This window comes from Molothrus ater, unplaced genomic scaffold (assembly GCF_012460135.2).
Source record: "Molothrus ater isolate BHLD 08-10-18 breed brown headed cowbird unplaced genomic scaffold, BPBGC_Mater_1.1 matUn_MA100, whole genome shotgun sequence".
Classification (NCBI taxonomy): domain Eukaryota; kingdom Metazoa; phylum Chordata; class Aves; order Passeriformes; family Icteridae; genus Molothrus; species Molothrus ater.
Window position 1 is genome coordinate 190,271 of NW_023416561.1, and position 18,474 is coordinate 208,744.

The following is an 18,474-nucleotide window of genomic DNA, read 5'->3' on the forward strand; positions in this document are numbered from 1 at the left end:
AGGTGCCCCCAGGTGCCCCCAGGTGCCCCCAGGTGCTCAGATGTGCCCACTCGCCTGCGTGGCTGTGGGTGTCCCCCCCGTCCTAAGGTGTCGCCAGGTGTCCCCAGGTGTGCCCAGGTATACCAAAGTGTCCTCAGGTGTGCCCAGGTACCCTGAGGTGTCCCAAGGTGTCCCCAGGTGTGCCCAAGTATCCCAAGGTGTCCCCAGGTATTCCAAGGTGTCCCCAGCATGTCCCCAGGTGTGCCCAGGTACCCCGAGGTGTGCCCAGGTGTCCCCAGGTGCCCCCAGGTGTGCCCACTCGCCTGCCTGGCTGTGGGTGTCCCCCCTGTCCCCAGATGCCCCGAGGTGCCCCCGGGTGCCCCGAGGCGCCTCCAGGTGTCCCCAGGTGTGCCCAGGTACTCCAAGGTGTGCCCAGGTGTGCCCAGGTACCCCGAGGTGTCCCCAGGTATCCCAAGGTGTCCCAAGGTGTCCCCAGGTGTCCCCAGGTGTCCCCAGGTACCCCGAGGTGTGCCCAGGTGTCCCCAGGTGTGCCCAGGTACCCCGAGGTGCGCCCAGGTGTGCCCAGGTACCCCAAGGTGTGCCCAGGTGCCCCCAGGTATCCCGAGGTGTCCCCAGGTATCCCGAGGTGTCCCCAGGTGTCCCCAGGTGTCCCCAGGTACCCCGAGGTGCCCCCAGGTGCCCCCACTCGCCTGCCTGGCTGCCCGCGCTGCCCTGCTCGTGGAAGAAGTCGTCCAGCAGCTCGTCGTCGGAGCGGGCGATGATGTGAACGTCCTCGTTGCCCACCAGCAGCCGCGCCCGGCCCCGGCTCTGCAGCGGGAGGCTGCTGCTCAGCTGCAGGATGTCTGCGGCCGCCGAGGGGCCCAGGAGCCTGGGGAGGGGGCAGGGGGCGTTAATGGGGGTGCTGGGGGGCTCAGGAGGTGTTAATGGGGGTGCTGGGGGGCTCAGGGGGTGTTAATGAAGGTGCTGGGGGGCTCAGGGGGGGTCTGGGACCCCAGGTTGGGGTTCTGGGACCCCCAGATCGGGGCACACCCTGGTGCAGGATGTCTGCAGCTGCCGAGGGGCCCAGGAAGCCTGGGGAGGGCGGCAGGGGGTGTTAATGGGGGTGCTGGGGGGCTCAGGAGGTGTTAATGAGGGTATTGGGGGGCTCAGGAGGTGTTAGTGGGGGTATTGGGGGGCTCAGGGGGTGTTAATGGGGGTATTGGGGGGCTCAGGGGGTGTTAATGGGGGTATTGGGGGGCTCAGGAGGTGTTAATGGGGGTATTGGGGGGCTCAGGGGGTGTTAATGGGGGTATTGGGGGGCTCAGGAGGTGTTAATGGGGGTATTGGGGGGCTCAGGGGGTGTTAATGAGGGAATTGGGGGGCTCAGGGGGTTGTGGGACCCCAGTTTGGGGCTGTGGGGCCCAGGAAGGGGCTGTGGCACAAGCCCAGGTAGTGGATGGGGATTCCCAGGGGGTTTTGGGGTGACCCCAAAGGGTCTCTGGACATACCCAGCCGCGCTCACTCACCGCTGCAGGATGAGGGGGAGGTTTGGGGTTGGGTTTGGGCGTGTTCCCTGGGGGATTTGGGCACTCCCAGGGGATTTGGGTGACCCCAAGGGATCTCTGGCCAATCCCAGCCGCGCTCACTCACCGCTGCAGGATGAGGGGCGGGTTTGGGGCTGTTCCTAGGGGGGATTTGGGTGTTCCCTGGGGATTTGGGTGACCCCAAGGGATCTCTGGCCAATCCCAGCAGCGCTCACTCACCGCTGCAGGATGAGGGGGAGGTTTGGGGTTGGGTTTGGGGGTGTTCCTAGGGGGGATTTGGGTGTTTCCCAACGCTGGGACATTCCCAGCCGTGCTCACTCACCACTGCAGGATGAGGGGCAGGTTTGGGGGTGTTCCTAGGGGGGATTTGGGTGTTCCCTGGGGATTTGGGTGATCCCAAAGGGTCTCTGGGCACTGCCCCCAGCGCTCATTCACTGCTGCAGGATCAGGGGCAGGTTTGGGGTTGGGTTTGGGGGTATTCCCAGGGGATTTGGGTGACCCCAAAGGGTCTCTGGCCACTGCCCCCAGCGCTCACTCACCGCTGCAGGATGAGGGGCGGGTTTGGGGATCAGGGGGAATTTGGGTGACCCCAAAGGGTCTCAGGACATACCCAGCAGCGCTCACTCACCGCTGCAGGATGAGGGGCGGGTTTGGGGGTATTCCCTGGGGATTTGGGTGATCCCAAGGGATCTCTGGGCACTGCCCCCAGCGCTCACTCACCGCTGCAGGATGAGGGGCGGGTTCGGCTGCCGCGCCCCCGGGTAGTGCACGTGGATGGTGTGGCCGGCGTTGGCCGTCAGCTGCCGCAGCGTGCGCTGGCTCCGGCCCAGCCCCTGCGCCAGGCGGGCGCCCCCAGGGCCGGCGCCCAGCCCCAGCCCGCCGTGCTCCGCGTGCCGAACCAGCAGAGGGTGGCTGGCGGGGATGTTCCCGGGGGACGGCGGGATGTCGGCTGGAATGGGGGAAACGGGGGTCAGATACCCCCAAAAAACACGGGGAGGGGGGAAATGGGGGGTCAGATACCCCAAAAACATGGAGAGGGGGAAATGGGGGGTCAGACACCCCAAAAACAACAGGGAGGGGGAAATGGGGGGTCAGACACCCCAAAAACATGGAGAGGGGGAAATGGGGGGTCAGATACCCCCAAAAAGGACGGGGAGGGGGAAATGAGGGGTTAGATACCCCAAAAACATGGAGAGAGGGAAATGGGGGGTCAGACACCCCAAAAACCATGGGGGGAATTGGGGAAAATACCCCAAAAACCATGGGGAAGGGAGAAATGGGGGGTCAGACCCCCCAAAAACATGGAGAGGGGGAAATGGGGGGTCAGATACCCCAAAAAGGATGGGGAGGGGGGAAATGGGGGGTCAGACACCACAAAAACAACAGGGAGGGGGAAACGGGGGTCAGATACCCCAAAAAAGCACGGGGAGGGGGAAATGGGGGGTTAGACACCCCAAAAAGGACGGGGAGGAGGGAAATGGGGGGTCAGATACCCCAAAAACCATGGGGGGAATAGGGGAAAACATCCCCAAAAGCCATGGGAAGGGGGAAATGGGGGGGTCAGACACCACAAAAACAACAGGGTGTCCCCAAATCCCCTCCCAGTCCTTCCCAGTGTCCCCAGATCCCCTCCCAATCCTTCCCAGTCCCCCCCAGTCTCTCTCAGTGTCCCCAAATCCCCTCCCAGTGTCCCCAAATCCCCTCCCAGTCCCTCCCAGTCCCTCCCAGTGTCCCTAAATCTCCTCCCAGTCCCTTCCAATGTCCCCAAATCCCCTCCCAGTGTCCCCCAGTCCCTCCCAGTGCCCCCCAGTCCCTCCCAGTGCCGTACTGGGGCTGGAGAACATGTTGTCGAACTCGATGATGAGGTCGTCGTCGCGGTCGAAGCGCTCGAAGCGCACCAGGGGGGAGGCGTTCATGTCGGGGTAATCCTCGTCCAGCTCCATCTCCGAGCCATCGTCGTCATCCTCCTCCTCCTCGCCTTCCTCGCCCTCCTCATCGTCCTGGCAGGGCCCCCCAGGGCGTCAGCAGGCCCCAAACTGGGGGGGTTTGGACCCAAAACAGCCCCTCCCCAGTCCAAAAGTGAGGAATTTCACCCCAAAATAGCCCCCCATGATCCAAAAGTGAGGAATTTCACCCCAAAACAGCCCCTCCCCGATCCAAAACTGGGGCATTTTGCCCCAAAACCCCAGAACTTCTGACCCAAAATTGGGGGGAACCCTGATCCAAAAGAGCAGCCCCCGACCCTAAACTGGGGGCAGATTGACCCAAACAGGGACCCCAAACCCAAAATAGGGACCCCAACCCCGAAACAGGGATCCCAACACCAGAACAGGGCCCCAAACCCAAAACAGGAACCCCGGCCTCAGAACAGAGACCCCAACCCCAAAACAGGGACCCCAAATCCCAGAACAGGGACCCCAACCTGAAAACAGGGACCCCAACCCCAAATCAAGGACTCCAACCCCAAATCAGGGACCCCAACCCCAAATCAGGGACCCCAATCCCAAATCAGGGACCCCAACCTGAAAACAGGGACCCCAACCCCAAATGGCACCCCCGACCCTAAACTGGGGGCAGATTGATCCGAAACAGGGACCCCAAATCCCAAAACAGGGACCCCAAACTCAAATCAGGGACCCCAAACCCAAAACAGGGACCCCAAACTCAAATCAAGGACTCCAACCCCAAATCAGGGACCCCAACCCCAAATCAAGGACTCCAACCCCAAATCAGGGACCCCAACCCCAAATCAAGGACCCCAACCCCAAATCAGGGACTCCAACCCCAAAACAGGGACCCCAACCCCAAATCAAGGACTCCAACCCCAAATCAGGGACCCCAACCCCAAATCAGGGACCCCAACCCCAAATCAGGGACCCCAATCCCAAATCAGGGACTCCAACCCCAAAACAGGGACCCCAACCCCAAAACAGGGACCCCAACCCCAAAAGTGACGCCCCGACCCCAAAACAGGGGCACAGAGAGAGCCCCATTATTTAGGGAGGACCCCAACCTTTGAGGGCGACCCCTGAGTTTTGGGGGACCCTCGGTGCCTTAACCCCACCTGATCGTCCTCATCCTCCTCCTCCTCCTCCTCCTCCTCGTCCTGGCTGTCGTCCTCGTCCTCGTTGCTGCCGCTGCTGTCTTCCTCCTGCGTGTGCTCCTCCTCATCCTCGGGGTCCAGGATGTTCATGGAGTCTGTGGGGAGGGGCGCAGGGGGGGCTGTAGGGGGGTCCTGAGACCCCCGACCCCAGGGACACCCCCAAATCCCCCAAACCCCCACCCCCAAATCCCCCAAATCCCCCAAACCCCCCAATCCCAAATCCCCAATCCCAAATCCCCACCCCAAATCCCCCTCCCAATCCCATAAGGAGCCCAATGCCCCCCCCAAGAGACTTGGGGAACTCCCAGTGCCTCCCAGTGCATCCCAGTAACTTCCAGTTCATCCCAGTGCATCCCAGTTCCTCCCAGTCCCTCCCAGTGCATCCCAGTATTTTCCAGTTTCTCCCAGTTCCTCCCAGTGCCTCCCAGTCCTTCCCAGTTCCTCCCAGTGCCTCCCAGTTCATCCCACTGCATCCCAGACCTTCCCAGTGCATCCCAGACCTTCCCAGTCTCTCCCAGTGCATCCCAGTGTGCTCCCAGACCTTCCCAGTCCCTCCCGGTATCTTCCAATTCCTCCCAGTTTCTCCCCATCCCTCCCAGTATCTTCCAGTGCCTCCCAGTTCCTCCCAGTATCTTCCAGTGCCTCCTAGTTCCTCCCAGTTCATCCCAGTGCATCCCAATTCCTCCCAGTCTCTCCCAGTCCCCCCCAGTCCCTCCCAGTCCCTCCCAGTGCCCCCAGTGCCGCCGGCCCCGTGCCCACCCTCGCGGTTGGCCTGCAGCGTCGAGGCCTGGCTGAGGTTGGACGGAGCCTCGTCCATCAGAACGTCCTCCTGAGACTCATCCTCGGCCGAGCGGCTCACTGGGGACAGGGACACGGCCAGGGGTCAGCCTGGTGGCCTGGGGTCAGCCTGGTGGCCTGGGGTCACTCTGATGGTCAGGGGTCACTCTGATGGCCTGGGGTCACTCTGATGGCCAAGGGGTCATTCTGATGGTCAAGGGGTCACTCTGATGGCCAGGGGTCAGCCTGGTGGCCTGGGGTCAGCCTGATGGCCTGGGGTCACTCTGATGGCCTGGGGTCACTCTGATGGTCAAGGGTCACTCTGATGGCCTGGGGTCACTCTGATGGTCAGGGGTCAGCCTGATGGCCTGGGGTCACTCTGATGGCCAAGGGGTCACTCTGATGGTCAGGGGTCACTCTGATGGCCTGGGGTCACTCTGATGGTCAAGAGGTCACTCTGATGGTCAGGGGTCACTCTGATGGCCTGGGGTCACTCTGATGGTCAAGAGGTCACTCTGATGGTCAGGGGTCACTCTGATGGCCAGGGGTCACTCTGATGGTCAGGGGTCACTCTGATGGCCTGGGGTCACTCTGATGGTCAAGAGGTCACTCTGATGGTCAGGGGTCACTCTGATGGTCAAGGGTCACTCTGATGGTCAGGGGTCACTCTGATGGCCTGGGGTCACTCTGATGGTCAAGGGTCACTCTGATGGTCAAGGGGTCACTCTGATGGTCAAGGGTCACTCTGATGGTCAAGGGGTCACTCTGATGGCCTGGGGTCACTCTGATGGTCAGGGGTCACTCTGATGTCCACGGAGTCACCCCAATGCCCAGTGGTCACTCTGCTTCCCAGTGGTCACTCCACTGCCCAGCAGTCACTCCTTCCCAGTGGTCACTCCCAGTGGTCACTCCCAGCGGTCACTCTGCTGCCCCGTGGTCACTCTGCTGCCCCGTGGTCACTCTGTCCATTGGTCACTCTGCCCCCCAGTGGTCACTCTGCCCATTGGTCACTCTGTCCCCATTGGTCACTCTGCCCCCCAGTGGTCACTCTGCCCCCATTGGTCACTCTGTCCACTGGTCACTCTGTCCATTGGTCACTCTGCCCCCATTGGTCACTCTCTGTCTCCATTGGTCACTCTGCCCCGTGGTCACTCTGTCCAGCGGTCACTCTGTCCCCATTGGTCACTCTGTCCATTGGTCACTCTGTCCCCATTGGTCACTCCCATTGGTCACTCTGTCCCCATTGGTCACTCTGTCCCCATTGGTCACTCTGTCCATTGGTCCCTCTGTCCCCATTGGTCACTCCCATTGGTCCCTCTGTCCCCATTGGTCCCTCTGTCCCCATTGGTCACTCTGCCCCCATTGGTCACTCCCATTGGTCACTCTGTCCATCGGTCACTCTGTCCCCATTGGTCACTCCCATTGGTCACTCTGCCCCGCGGTCACTCTGCCCCGCGGTCACTCCGGTCCCTCACCGATGATGGCGCTGTTGCCGTCGGCGCCGTCCCTCTCCAGCAGTTCATCGATCAGATCCTCCAGCTCGTTCTCCACCTGCGGGCACGCGCAGCTCGGGGGCTGGGGGCACTCGGGGGACACTTGGGGGGATTTGGGGGCACTTGGGGGGATTTGGGGGGCACTCGGGGGATTTGGGGGCACTCGGGGGATTTGGGGGTCTCTCGGGGGGATTTGGGGGCACTCGGGGGCATTTTTGGGGGGCACTCGGGGGCACTTGGGGGATTTGGGGGTCTCTCGGGGGGATTTTTGGGGGCACTCAGGGGATTTTCAGGGGGCACTCGGGGGTCTCGGGGGGTTTGGGGGTCTCTTGGGGGATTTGGGGGGCACTCGGTGGTCTCGGGGGGCGCTCGGGGGTCTTGGGGGATTTGGGGGCACTCGGGGGATTTGGGGTCACTCAGGGGTCTCAGGGGATTTGGGGTCACTTGGGGGTCTTGGGGGATTTGGGGGCACTTGGGGGATTTGGGGTCACTCGGGGGTCTCAGGGGGCACTCAGGGGTCTCGGGGGATTTGGGGGCACTCGGGGGATTTGGGGATCACTCGGGGGTCTCGGGGGATTTGGGGTCACTCGGGGGTCTCAGGGGGCACTCGGGGGTCTTGGGGGATTTGGGGTCTCTTGGGGGGATTTTTGGGGGTCACTTGGGGGATCTTTGGGGGGATCTTTGGGGAGGGGTCCCCGACCTGCATCTCCTGGGTGCTGAGCCCCTCGGGCTGCCCCGCCAGCACCACCGCGTCGCCCTCGGCCTCGCCGTCCATGTCCCCGTCGGCCGCCTCGGCCTGCGCCGCCTCCGCGTCCTCCTCGGGGGGCTCGGGGTCCCCGGGGTCCCCTGGGGGCACAGGGGGGTCACGGGGGGGTCACAGGGGGGTCACAGGGGGGGTCATGGGGGGTGCTAGGGGACAGGAGGGTCCCCTGAGGGGGGCACAGGGTTTTGGGGGGACAGGGGGGGGTATGGAGAGGGACAGGGGGGCAGCCCTAGGGGGTTTAGGGGGGACAGAGAGACAGGGGCGTCCCCCTGGGGGGGTCACAGGGTTTTGGGGGGACAGGGGGGTCACAGGGGGGGTCACAGGGTTTTGGGGGGACAGGGGGGGGTCATGGAGAGGGACAGGGGGGTCACGGAGGGGGACAAAGGGGGCACCCCTGTGTGTGTGGGGGGGACAAAGAGACGGGAGGGTCCCCTGGGGGGTCACGGTGTTGGGGGGACAGGGGGGTCCCCTGGGGGGGCAGGGGGGTCCTCTAGGGGGGGGACACAGGGTGGTCACGGGGTTTGGGGGGCACAGGGGGGTCACCCTTGGGGGCAGGGGGGTTATGGGGTGATCCGGGGGGCTATGGGGGTACCCAGGGGTGGTCATGGGGGTACCCGGGGCGCTATGGGGTGACCCGGGCATTATGGGGGTACCCGGGGCGCTATGGGGTGACCCGGGGCGCTATGGGGGTACCCGGGGGTGGTCATGGGGTGACCCGGGGGGCTATGGGGTGACCCGGGCATTATGGAGTGACCCAGGGGGTCATGGGGTGACCCTGGGGGGGGCTATGGGGTGACCCGGGCATTATGGGGTGACCTGGGCATCATGGGGTGACCCTGGGGCTCATGGGGGTACCCGGGGGTTATGGGGTGATCCAGGGGGGTTATGGGGTGACCCGGGCATTATGGGGTGACCCAGGGCGCTATGGGGTGACCCGGGCATTATGGGGGTACCCAGGGGTGGTCATGGGGTGACCCAGGGGGCTATGGGGTGACCCAGGGGGCTATGGGGTGACCCGGGCATTATGGGGGTACCCGGGGGCTATGGGGGTACCCAGGGGTGGTTATGGGGTGACCCTGGGGGGGGCTATGGGGTGACCCGGGCATTATGGGGGTACCCGGGGTGGTTATGGGGTGATCCAGGGGGGTTATGGGGGTACCCGGGGCGCTATGGGGTGACCCGGGCATTATGGGGGTACCCAGGGGTGGTCATGGGGGTGACCCGGGCATTATGGGGGTACCTCCGTCAGGGGGCGCGGCCCCAGCGTCGCGGGCGCCCCCGTTGCCCTCGGCCTTGCTCTTGCTGGAGGAGCCCTTGGCCCCGAAGAGGCCGCTGGGCTGGTTCACGATGCGCGACAGCGTCTCCAGCGGCTTCAGCGCCGCGTTCACCGTGTTGGCCATGTTGGGGCTGGGGGACAGCGACGGTGGTGGCACCCCAAAACCGGCAGGGACACCCCAAAACCCGGCAGAGACACCCCCAAACGGCACAGACACCCCCAAACCCGGCAGGGACACCCCCAAACGGCACAGACACCCCAAACCCGGCAGGGACACCCCCAAACCCGGCAGGGACACCCCAAAACGGTACAGACACCCCCAAACCTGGCACAGACACCCCCAAACCCGGCACAGACACCCCAAAACCCGGCAGGGACACCCCAAAACGGCACAGACACCCCCAAAACCGGCAGGGACACCCCAAAACGGCACAGACACCCCCAAACCTGGCACAGACACCCCCAAACCCGGCACAGACACCCCCAAACCCGGCAGGGACACCCCAAACGGCACAGACACCCCCAAACCCGGCACAGACACCCCAAACCCGGCAGGGACACCCCAAAACGGCACAGACACCCCCAAACCCGGCACAGACACCCCAAACCGGCACAGACACCCCCAAACGGCACAGACACCCCAAACCCGGCAGGGACACCCCCAAACGGCACAGACACCCCCAAACGGTACAGACACCCCCAAACCCGGCAGGGACACCCCCAAACCCGGCAGAGACAACCCCAAATGGCACAGAACCCCCAAAACGGCACAGAACCCCCAAACGGCACAGAACCCCCAAACGGCACAGACACCCCCAAACCTGGCACAGACACCCCCAAAACAGCACAGAACCCCCAAAACGGCACAGACACCCCCAAACGGTACAGACACCCCCAAACCCGGCAGGGACCCCCCCCAAAACCAGCAGGGACCCCCAAACCCACCATGGCCTTCCTCAAAACCCCACTGAACCTCCACCAAGACCCCCCCAAAACTCCTCAACACCTCTCCAAACCCCCAAAAACTCCACAAGACCCCACTGAAGCTCCCCAGGACCCCTGAAAACTCCTCAAGACCCCCTGAAACTCCTCAAAACTCCAATGAAATGAAAATGAAACTCCCACAACTCCCCAGTGAAGCTCCCACAAACCCCCTCAAGATCCCGACCAAGGACCAGGCTCCCCCAAAGAGACTCAAGACTCCCCCAAACCCCCTCAAGACTCCCCCAAACCCCCTCAAGATCGCGACCAAGCTCCCCCAAAGACCCCTGAAAACTCCTCAAGACTCCCCCAAAGCCCTGGAAACTCCCAAAACCCCAATGAAGCTCCCCCAAACCCCCTCAAGACCCCTCAAGATCCCAACCAAGCTCTCCCAAAGACTCCTGAAAACTCCTCAAGACCCCACTGAAGCTCCCCAGGACCCCTGAAAACTCCTCAAGAGCCCCTGAAACCTCTCAAGATCCCAACCAAGCTCCCCCAAAGACCCCTGAAAACTCCTCAAGACTCCCCCAAACCCCTGGAAACCCCTCAAGACCCCCGAAAACTCCTCAAAACCCCAATGAAGCTCCCCCAAACCCCCTCAAGACTCCTCAAGATCCCGACCAAGGACCAGGCTCCCCCAAAGAGACTCAAGACTCCCCCAAAGAGACTCAAGACTCAACCCCTCAAGACTCCCCCAAACCCCTGGAAACTCCTCCAAACCCCAATGAAGCTCCCACAAAACCCCTCAGGCCCCTCAAGACCCCGACCAAGGACCAGGCTCCCCCAAAGAGACTCAAGACTCCCCCAAACCCCCTCAAGACCCCAACCAAGCTCCCACAAAGACCCCTGAAAACCCCTCAAGACTCCCCCAAAGCCTTGAGGACACCCCCAGAGCCCCTCACCTGGACAGGTCGAGGCTGTGGGGCACGCGGGCCAGGTCGTTGACCAGCCCCTTCTTGAGGAACAGGCGGATGATGTTGTTCATGCCGTTGTGCGGCGGCTTGGCCGCGCTGCTGTAGAAGCTCGAGGTGGACGGGCACGACTCCATGATGGTGCTGATGATGCACATGACGGCCTGGAGCCTGCGGGGACGGCGCAGTGGTCACTCGGGGGACAGCGGTCACTCGGGGGACAGTGGTCATTCCAGGGGACAGCGGTCACTCCAGGGGACACCAGTTACAACAGGGGGTCAGTGGTCACTCGGGGGGACAGCGGTCACTCCAGGGGGTCAGGAGTCACTCAGGGGGTCAGTGGTCATTCCAGGGGACAGCGGTCACTCCAGGGGACACCAGTTACAACAGGGGGTCAGTGGTCACTCCAGGGGACAGCGGTCACTCCAGGGGGTCAGGAGTCACTCAGGGGGTCAGTGGTCATTCCAGGGGACAGCGGTCACTCGGGGGGACAGCAGTCACTCGGGGGGACACCAGTTACGACAGGGGGACAGCAGTCACTCCAGGGGACAGCGGTCACTCGGGGGACAGCGGTCACTCGGGGGACAGGGGTCATTCCAGGGGACAGTGGTCACTCGGGGAGACAGGGGTCATTCCAGGGGACACCAGTTACAACAGGGGGTCAGTGGTCACTCCAGGGGACAGCGGTCACTCGAGGGAACAGTGGTCACTCAGGGGGTCAGGAGTCACTCAGGGGGACAGTGGTCATTCCAGGGGACAGCAGTCACTTGGAGGGACAGCGGTCAGTCCAGGGGGTCAGTGGTCATTCCGGGGGACAGTGGTCACTCGAGGGGACAGTGGTCACTCGGGGGGTCAGTGGTCATTCCAGGGGACAGTGGTCACTCCAGGGGACACCAGTTACGACAGGGGGACACCAGTCACTTGAGGGGACAGCGGTCACTCGAGGGGACACTGGTCACTCCAGGAGGTCAGCAGTCACTTGGAGGGACAGTGGCCAATCCAGGGGGTCAGTGGTCATTCTAGGGGGTCAGTGGTCATTCCAGGGGGTCAGCGGTCACTCCAGGGGGTCAGTGGTCATTCTAGGGGGTCAGCGGTCACTCCAGGGGGTCAGTGGTCATTCTAGGGGGTCAGTGGTCATTCCAGGGGGTCAGCAGTCACTCCAGGGGTCAGTGGTCATTCCAGGGGTCAGTGGTCACTCCAGGGGACACTGGTCATTCCAGGTGGACACCGGTCACTCCAGGGGGTCAGCAGTCACTCAGAGGGACAGTGGTCAGTCCAGGGGACACCAGTTACAACAGGGGGTCAGTGGTCACTCGGGGGGACAGCGGTCACTCCAGGGGACACTGGTGACTCCAGGGGGTCAGCAGTCACTCCAGGGGTCAGTGGTCATTCCAGGGGACAGCGGTCACTCGGGGGGACACCAGTTACAACAGGGAGACACCAGTCACTCCAGGGGGTCAGTGGTCATTCCAGGGGGTCAGTGGTCACTCAGGGGGACAGCAGTCACTTGGAGGGGCAGCGGTCAGTCCAGGGGGTCAGTGGTCACTCGGGGGGACAGCGGTCACTCCAGGTGGACAGCGGTCACTCAATGGGGGAGAGGGGACACCAGTCAGGTAGTGGGGGATAAAGGATGAGAGACAGCGGTCACTTGGGAGGGACAGTGGTCACTTGGGAGGGACAAGGGTCACTTGGGAGGGACAGTGGTCACTTGGGAGGGACAGGGGTCACTCCAGGGGGGACAAAGGACACAAGTCATGTTGTGGGGGACAGAGGATGAGAGTCACCCGTCACCTCGAGGCTGTCTCTGCAGTGGCCCCATGCTGTCCCCAGGCTCTCTGCAGTGACCCTCCCATTGTCCCCATGCTGTCCCCATGCTGTCCGATATTGTCCCCAGGCCATCTCTGCAGTGGCCCCACATTGCCCCCACACTGTCCCCATTGTCCCCACACTGTTCCCAGCTGTCCCCACACTGTCCCCACGCTGTCCCCAGCTGTCCCCATTGTCCCCACACTGTCCCCACGCTGTCCCCACGCTGTCCCCACACTGTCCCCAGCTGTCCCCACACTGTCCCCACACTGTCCCCAGCTGTCCCCATGCTGTCCCCACACTGTCCCCATTGTCCCCACACTGTCCCCAGCTGTCCCCACACTGTCCCCAGCTGTCCCCACACTGTCCCCACACTGTCCCCAGCGGTCCCCACGCTGTCCCCACACTGTCCCCAGCTGTCCCCAGCTGTCCCCATGCTGTCCCCACACTGTCCCCATTGTCCCCACACTGTCCCCACGCTGTCCCCACGCTGTCCCCACACCTGGCGTGTTTCTCGGTGCTCTCGGCCATGGCCAGGGCGCGGCCGAGGGCGGCCTTGACCTCGTTGACCAGGGCCACCTGGGCATCGGTGCCGCTGCCGGCCGCGGCCAGGCTGGCCAGGAAGAGCCGCGCCAGCGCCGGCGTGTCCTTGTCCTCGGCGTTCTGCTGGTGGGGCAGCAGGTGGTCCAGGACAAAGGCCAGCACGCTGCAGTCCTGGGGGGACACGGGCGTCACACACCCGAACCCACGGCCGGGGGACAGAGGGGACCTGGGGGACCTTCGGGGTACGGGGACCCCTCGAGCACAGGGGACAGGACTGAGGTGTCTGGGGGGACAGGGGACCCCAAGGTGTGGGGACAAGGGACGTCAGCACAGGGGACCTGTTCAATGAGGTGACAGGGGACCCCAAGATAGGGGGACAAGGGACCTCAGCACAGGGGACCTGTTCAATGAGGTGACAGGGGACCCCAAGGTGTGGGGACAAGGGACCTCCGAGCACAGGGGACCCCAAGGTATGGGGACAAGGGACCTCTGAGCACAGGGGACAGGACTGAGGTGTCTGGGGACACAGGGGACCTGTGACAGGGGAACAGGGGACCCTAATAATCAAGGTGACAAGGTACCCTTCCACAAGGGGTGATGTGCCCCTCCCCAAGGTGACAGCAGACCCCAAAGCACAGGGGGGTGACAGAACCCGCCCATGCACACCCTGGCAGGGACACGGCTGTCCTGTCCCTGTCCCTGTCCCTGTCCCTGTCCCTGTTCCTGGTGTCACCTCCTTGATGAGCTCAGACTGCCCCTCTGGGCACACCCTGGCAGACACACAGCTGTCCCTGTCCCCTGTCCCCCCTGGTGGCCCTGTCCTGTGGTGTCACCTCCTTGATGAGCTCGGACTGGCCCTTCTGGGCACACCTTGGCAGGGACACAGCTGTCCCTGTCCCCTGTCCCCCCTGGTGGCCCTGTCCTGTGGTGTCACCTCCTTGATGAGCTCGGACTGGCCCTTCTGGGCACACCTTGGCAGGGACACAGCTGTCCCTGTCCCCACAGTGTCACCTCCTTGATGAGCTCGGACTGCCCCTCTGGGCACACCCTGGCAGACACACAGCTGTCCCTGTCCCCTGTCCCCCCTGGTGGCCCTGTCCTGTGGTGTCACCTCCTTGATGAGCTCGGACTGGCCCTTCTGGGCACACCTTGGCAGGGACACAGCTGTCCCTGTCCCCACAGTGTCACCTCCTTGATGAGCTCAGGCTGCCCCTCTGGGCACATCCTGGCAGGGACACAGCTGTCCCTGTCCCCACAGTGTCACCTCCTTGATGAGCTCAGGCTGCCCCTCTGGGCACACCCTGGCAGACACACAGCTGTCCCTGTCCCCTGTCCCCCCTGGTGGCCCTGTCCTGTGGTGTCACCTCCTTGATGAGCTCGGACTGCCCCTCTGGGCACATCCTGGCAGGGACACAGCTGTCCCTGTCCCTGTCCCCCCTGGTGGCCTTGTCCCCGCGGTGGTGATGGAGCTCAGACTGCCCCTCTGGGCACACCCTGGCAGAAACATGGCTGTCCCCTGTCCCCCCTGGTGGCCGTGTCCCCGCAGTGTCACCTCCTTGATGAGCTTGGACTGCCCCTCTGGGCACACCCTGGCAGGGACACCCCTGTCCCTGTCCCCTGTCCCCCCTGGTGGCCTTGTCCCCGCGGTGTCACCTCCTTGATGAGCTCAGACTGCCCCTCTGCCACACCCCTGTCCCTGTCCCCTGTCCCCCCTGGTGGCCCTGTCCCCGCAGTGTCACCTCCTTGATGAGCTCGGACTGGCCCACGCTGTAGCTGTAGTTGGCGATGAGGGCGGCGATGCCCACGTAGGAGCGCACCAGCTCCGCCAGCAGCCGCAGGATGGTCGAGGTGGGCATCAGGGGCTTGGAGCCCCTCGCCCGGCCCCGCTCCTCACCGCGCTCCCCCTCCTTCTCCTTGCGGCCCTCGCGGCCCTCCTCGGGGCTGGATGCTGTGGGGACACGGGGACAGCGTCAGGGACAGGCAGAGGACAGGGGGACAGGGTCAGGGGACACGGGGACAGCATCAGGGGACAGTCAGGGGACACGGGGACAGCATCAGGGGACACGGGGACAGCATCAGGGGACATGGGGACAGCATCAGGGGACAGGCAGGGGACAGGGGGACAGCGTCAGGGGACACGGGGACAGCATCAGGGGACATGGGGACAGCGTGAGGGGACAGTCAGGGGACAGGGGGACAGCGTCAGGGGACAGTCAGGGGACACGGGGACAGCATGAGGAGACAGGGGACAGGGGGACAGGGGCAGGGGACAGTCAGGGGACATGGGGACAGCGTCAGGTGACACTGAGACAGCATCAGGGGACAGTCAAGGGACACAGGGACAGCATCGGGGACAGTCAGGGGACAGGGGGACAGGGTCAGGGGACACAGGGGAGCACCCTCAGGGGGCTCAGGAACCTTGGGGACATGAAGGGGACAGTGGGGACTCAAGGACAGGAGGGGCTTGGGGACCTTGAGGACACAGAGGGGACATCAGGATGAGTGGGGATATAAAGAAGATGTTGGGGGGTTTGGAAGTGTTGGGGTCCCGGGGACATGGTGGGGACATTGGGGTCCCAGGGACATGGGGGGCACATTGGCGGCACGGGGACATGGGGGGCACATTGGGGGCACAGGGACATGGGGGGGACACTGGGGGCACAGGGACATGGTGGGGACATGTTGGGGACATTAGGGGCACAGGGACATGGGGGGGGACATTGGGGGCACAGGGACATGTTGGGGACATTGGGGGCACAGGGACATGGGGGGGACACTGGGGGCACAGGGACATGGTGGGGACATTGGGGGCACGGGGACATGGGGGGGACATTGGGGGCACAGGGACATGGGGGGGACATTGGGGGCACAGGGACATGGGGGGGACATGGTGGGGACATTGGGGGCACAGGGACATGGTGGGGACACTGGGGGCACAGGGACATGGGGGGGACATTGGGGGCACAGGGACATGGTGGGGACATTGGGGGCACAGGGACATGGGGGGGACACTGGGGGCACAGGGACATGGTGGGGACATTGGGGGCACAGGGACATGGGGGGGACATTGGGGACACAGCAGGGACATGGGGGGGACATTGGGGACACAGCAGGGACACCAGGGAGGGGATGCGGGGGGACAGTGCCACCTTCTCCCTGCGGGGTCCCCGAGGGCGGCGTCTCGGCTGCGGCTCCGTCAGCAGCGAAAACCTGGGCCTGGGGGAGCAGGGGGGGATCAGAGCCTGGGGGGACCCCCAAAACCCTACAGACCCCCCCCAAACCCTCAAAACCACCCCTGAGTCCCACCCAAACCACACCTCCGACCCCTCAGACCCCCCCCAGACCCCAAAACCACCCCCAGCACCCCCAAATTACCCCTCAGCCCACCCAAGACCCTCTAAATCCCCTCCCAGCCCCCCCAAACTGCCCCCAGCCCCCCCATATCCCCTCCCAGCTGCCCCAAATCATCCCCCAGCCCCACCAATTCCCTCTAAAGCCCCCCAAACCACCCCTCAACCCCCCAAATCCCCTCCCAGTCCCTTCAAACCCCCACCCCAAACACCCAGATGCCCCTGAGACCCCCAAACTGCCCCCAAGGCCCCCCAAACCACCCCTCAGCCCCCCCAGGAACCCCCAAACACCCCCAAATCCACTTCCAGCCCCCCAAACCACCCTTCAGCCCCCCCAAATCCCCTCCCAGTCCCTTCAAACCCCCACCCCAAACACCCAGATGCCTCTGAGACCCCCCAAGGCCCCCCAAACCACCCCTCAGCACCCCCAGGAACCCCCAAACACCCCCAAACACCCCCAAATCCCCTTCCAGCCCCCCCCAACCACCCCTTAGCTCCCCCAAACCACCCCTCAGCCCCCCCAAATCCCTTCCCAGTCCCCCCAAACCGCCCCTCAGCCCCCCAGGACCCCCCCAAACACCCCCAAATCCCCTTCCAGCCCCCCCAAACCACCCCTCAGCCCCCCCAAACCACCCCCTCAGCTCCCCCAAACCACCCCCTCAGCCCCCCAAATCCCTTCCCAGTCCCCCCAAACCACCCCTCAGCCCCCCAGGACCCCCCCAAACACGCCAAATCCCCTTCCAGCCCCCCCAAACCACCCCTCAGCCTCCCCCAAAGCCCCTTCCAGTCCCCCCAAACCACCCCTCAGCCCCCCCAAACCACCCCCTCAGCTCCCCCAAACCACCCCCACAGCTCCCCCAAACCACCCCTCAGCCCCCCAAATCCCTTCCCACTCCCCCTAAACCACCCCTCAGCCCTCCCAAATCCCCTTCCAGCCCCCCCAAACCGCCCCTCAGCCCCCCCAAACCACCCCCTTAGCCCCCCAAACCGCCCCCAAGCCCCCCCAGGACCCCCCAAGCCCCCGTACATTGATGGCAAAGCCGGCAGGGGGGTCGAAGTCGGCGGGCGGGCGGGTGAGGCTGCGGTACTGCTGGTACATGTCGTCCCCAATGTCCGACAGCAGCTGGCTCACCTCGCTGGGCGCCGCGCTCTTGGGGTCCCCCTTGTCACCTGAGGGGGGACACGGCGCTCAGAGGGGACAGGGGGCACCCCCAGAGGGGCTGGGGATGCCTGGGGGATGGGGCACCCTGATAGGGACACCACAATTCCTTCCCTATATGGACACCCCAATTCCTCCTACATGGACACCCCAATTCCTCCTATATGGGCACCCCAATTCCTCCTATATGGGCACCCCAATCCCTCCTACATGGACAACCCCAATTCCTCCTATATGGACACCCCAATTCCTCCTATATGGACACTCCCATTCCTCCTATATGGGCACCCCAATTCTTCCTAAATGGACACCCCAATTCCTCCTATATAGGCACCCCAATTCCTCCTATATGGGCACCCCAATTCCATCTCTATTTGGACACCCCAATTCCTCCTATATGGACACCCCAATTCCTCCTATTTAGGCACCCCAATTCCTTCCCTATAGAAACACCACAATTCACCCTATATGGACACCCCAATTCCATCTCTATATGGGCACCCCAATTCCTCCTACATGGACACCCCAATTCCTCCTATATGGACACCCCAATTCCATCTCTATTTGGACACCCCAATTCCTCCTATATGGACACCCCCATTCCTCCTATATGGGCTCCCCAATTCCCCCTATATGGGCACTCTCATTCCTCCTATATGGGCACCACAATTCCTCCTACATGGACACCTCAATTCCTCCTATATGGGCTCCCCAATTCCCCCTATATGGACACTCCCATTCCTCCTACATGGGCACCACAATTCCTCCAACATGGACACCCCATTCCCC

General features: G+C 63.6%; 1 protein-coding gene across 1 annotated transcript in view; it reads right to left on the minus strand.

Moving 5' to 3' along the window:
* The window catches only part of HUWE1 (HECT, UBA and WWE domain containing E3 ubiquitin protein ligase 1), a 53,501-nt gene that overhangs the window by 32,142 nt on the left and 2,885 nt on the right, over positions 1-18,474 (minus strand). Inside the window, exons 2-14 of the mRNA XM_036405493.2 lie at positions 17,554-17,696; positions 16,326-16,392; positions 14,916-15,124; positions 13,136-13,347; positions 10,819-10,998; positions 8,900-9,066; positions 7,597-7,742; positions 6,879-6,954; positions 5,386-5,484; positions 4,588-4,721; positions 3,352-3,523; positions 2,244-2,472; positions 690-868 (exon numbers count right to left, since the gene is read on the minus strand). Of these exons, the coding sequence (XP_036261386.1) occupies positions 690-868; positions 2,244-2,472; positions 3,352-3,523; positions 4,588-4,721; positions 5,386-5,484; positions 6,879-6,954; positions 7,597-7,742; positions 8,900-9,066; positions 10,819-10,998; positions 13,136-13,347; positions 14,916-15,124; positions 16,326-16,392; positions 17,554-17,696 (2,013 nt within the window). The remainder of the gene's footprint in view (positions 1-689; positions 869-2,243; positions 2,473-3,351; positions 3,524-4,587; positions 4,722-5,385; positions 5,485-6,878; positions 6,955-7,596; positions 7,743-8,899; positions 9,067-10,818; positions 10,999-13,135; positions 13,348-14,915; positions 15,125-16,325; positions 16,393-17,553; positions 17,697-18,474) is intronic.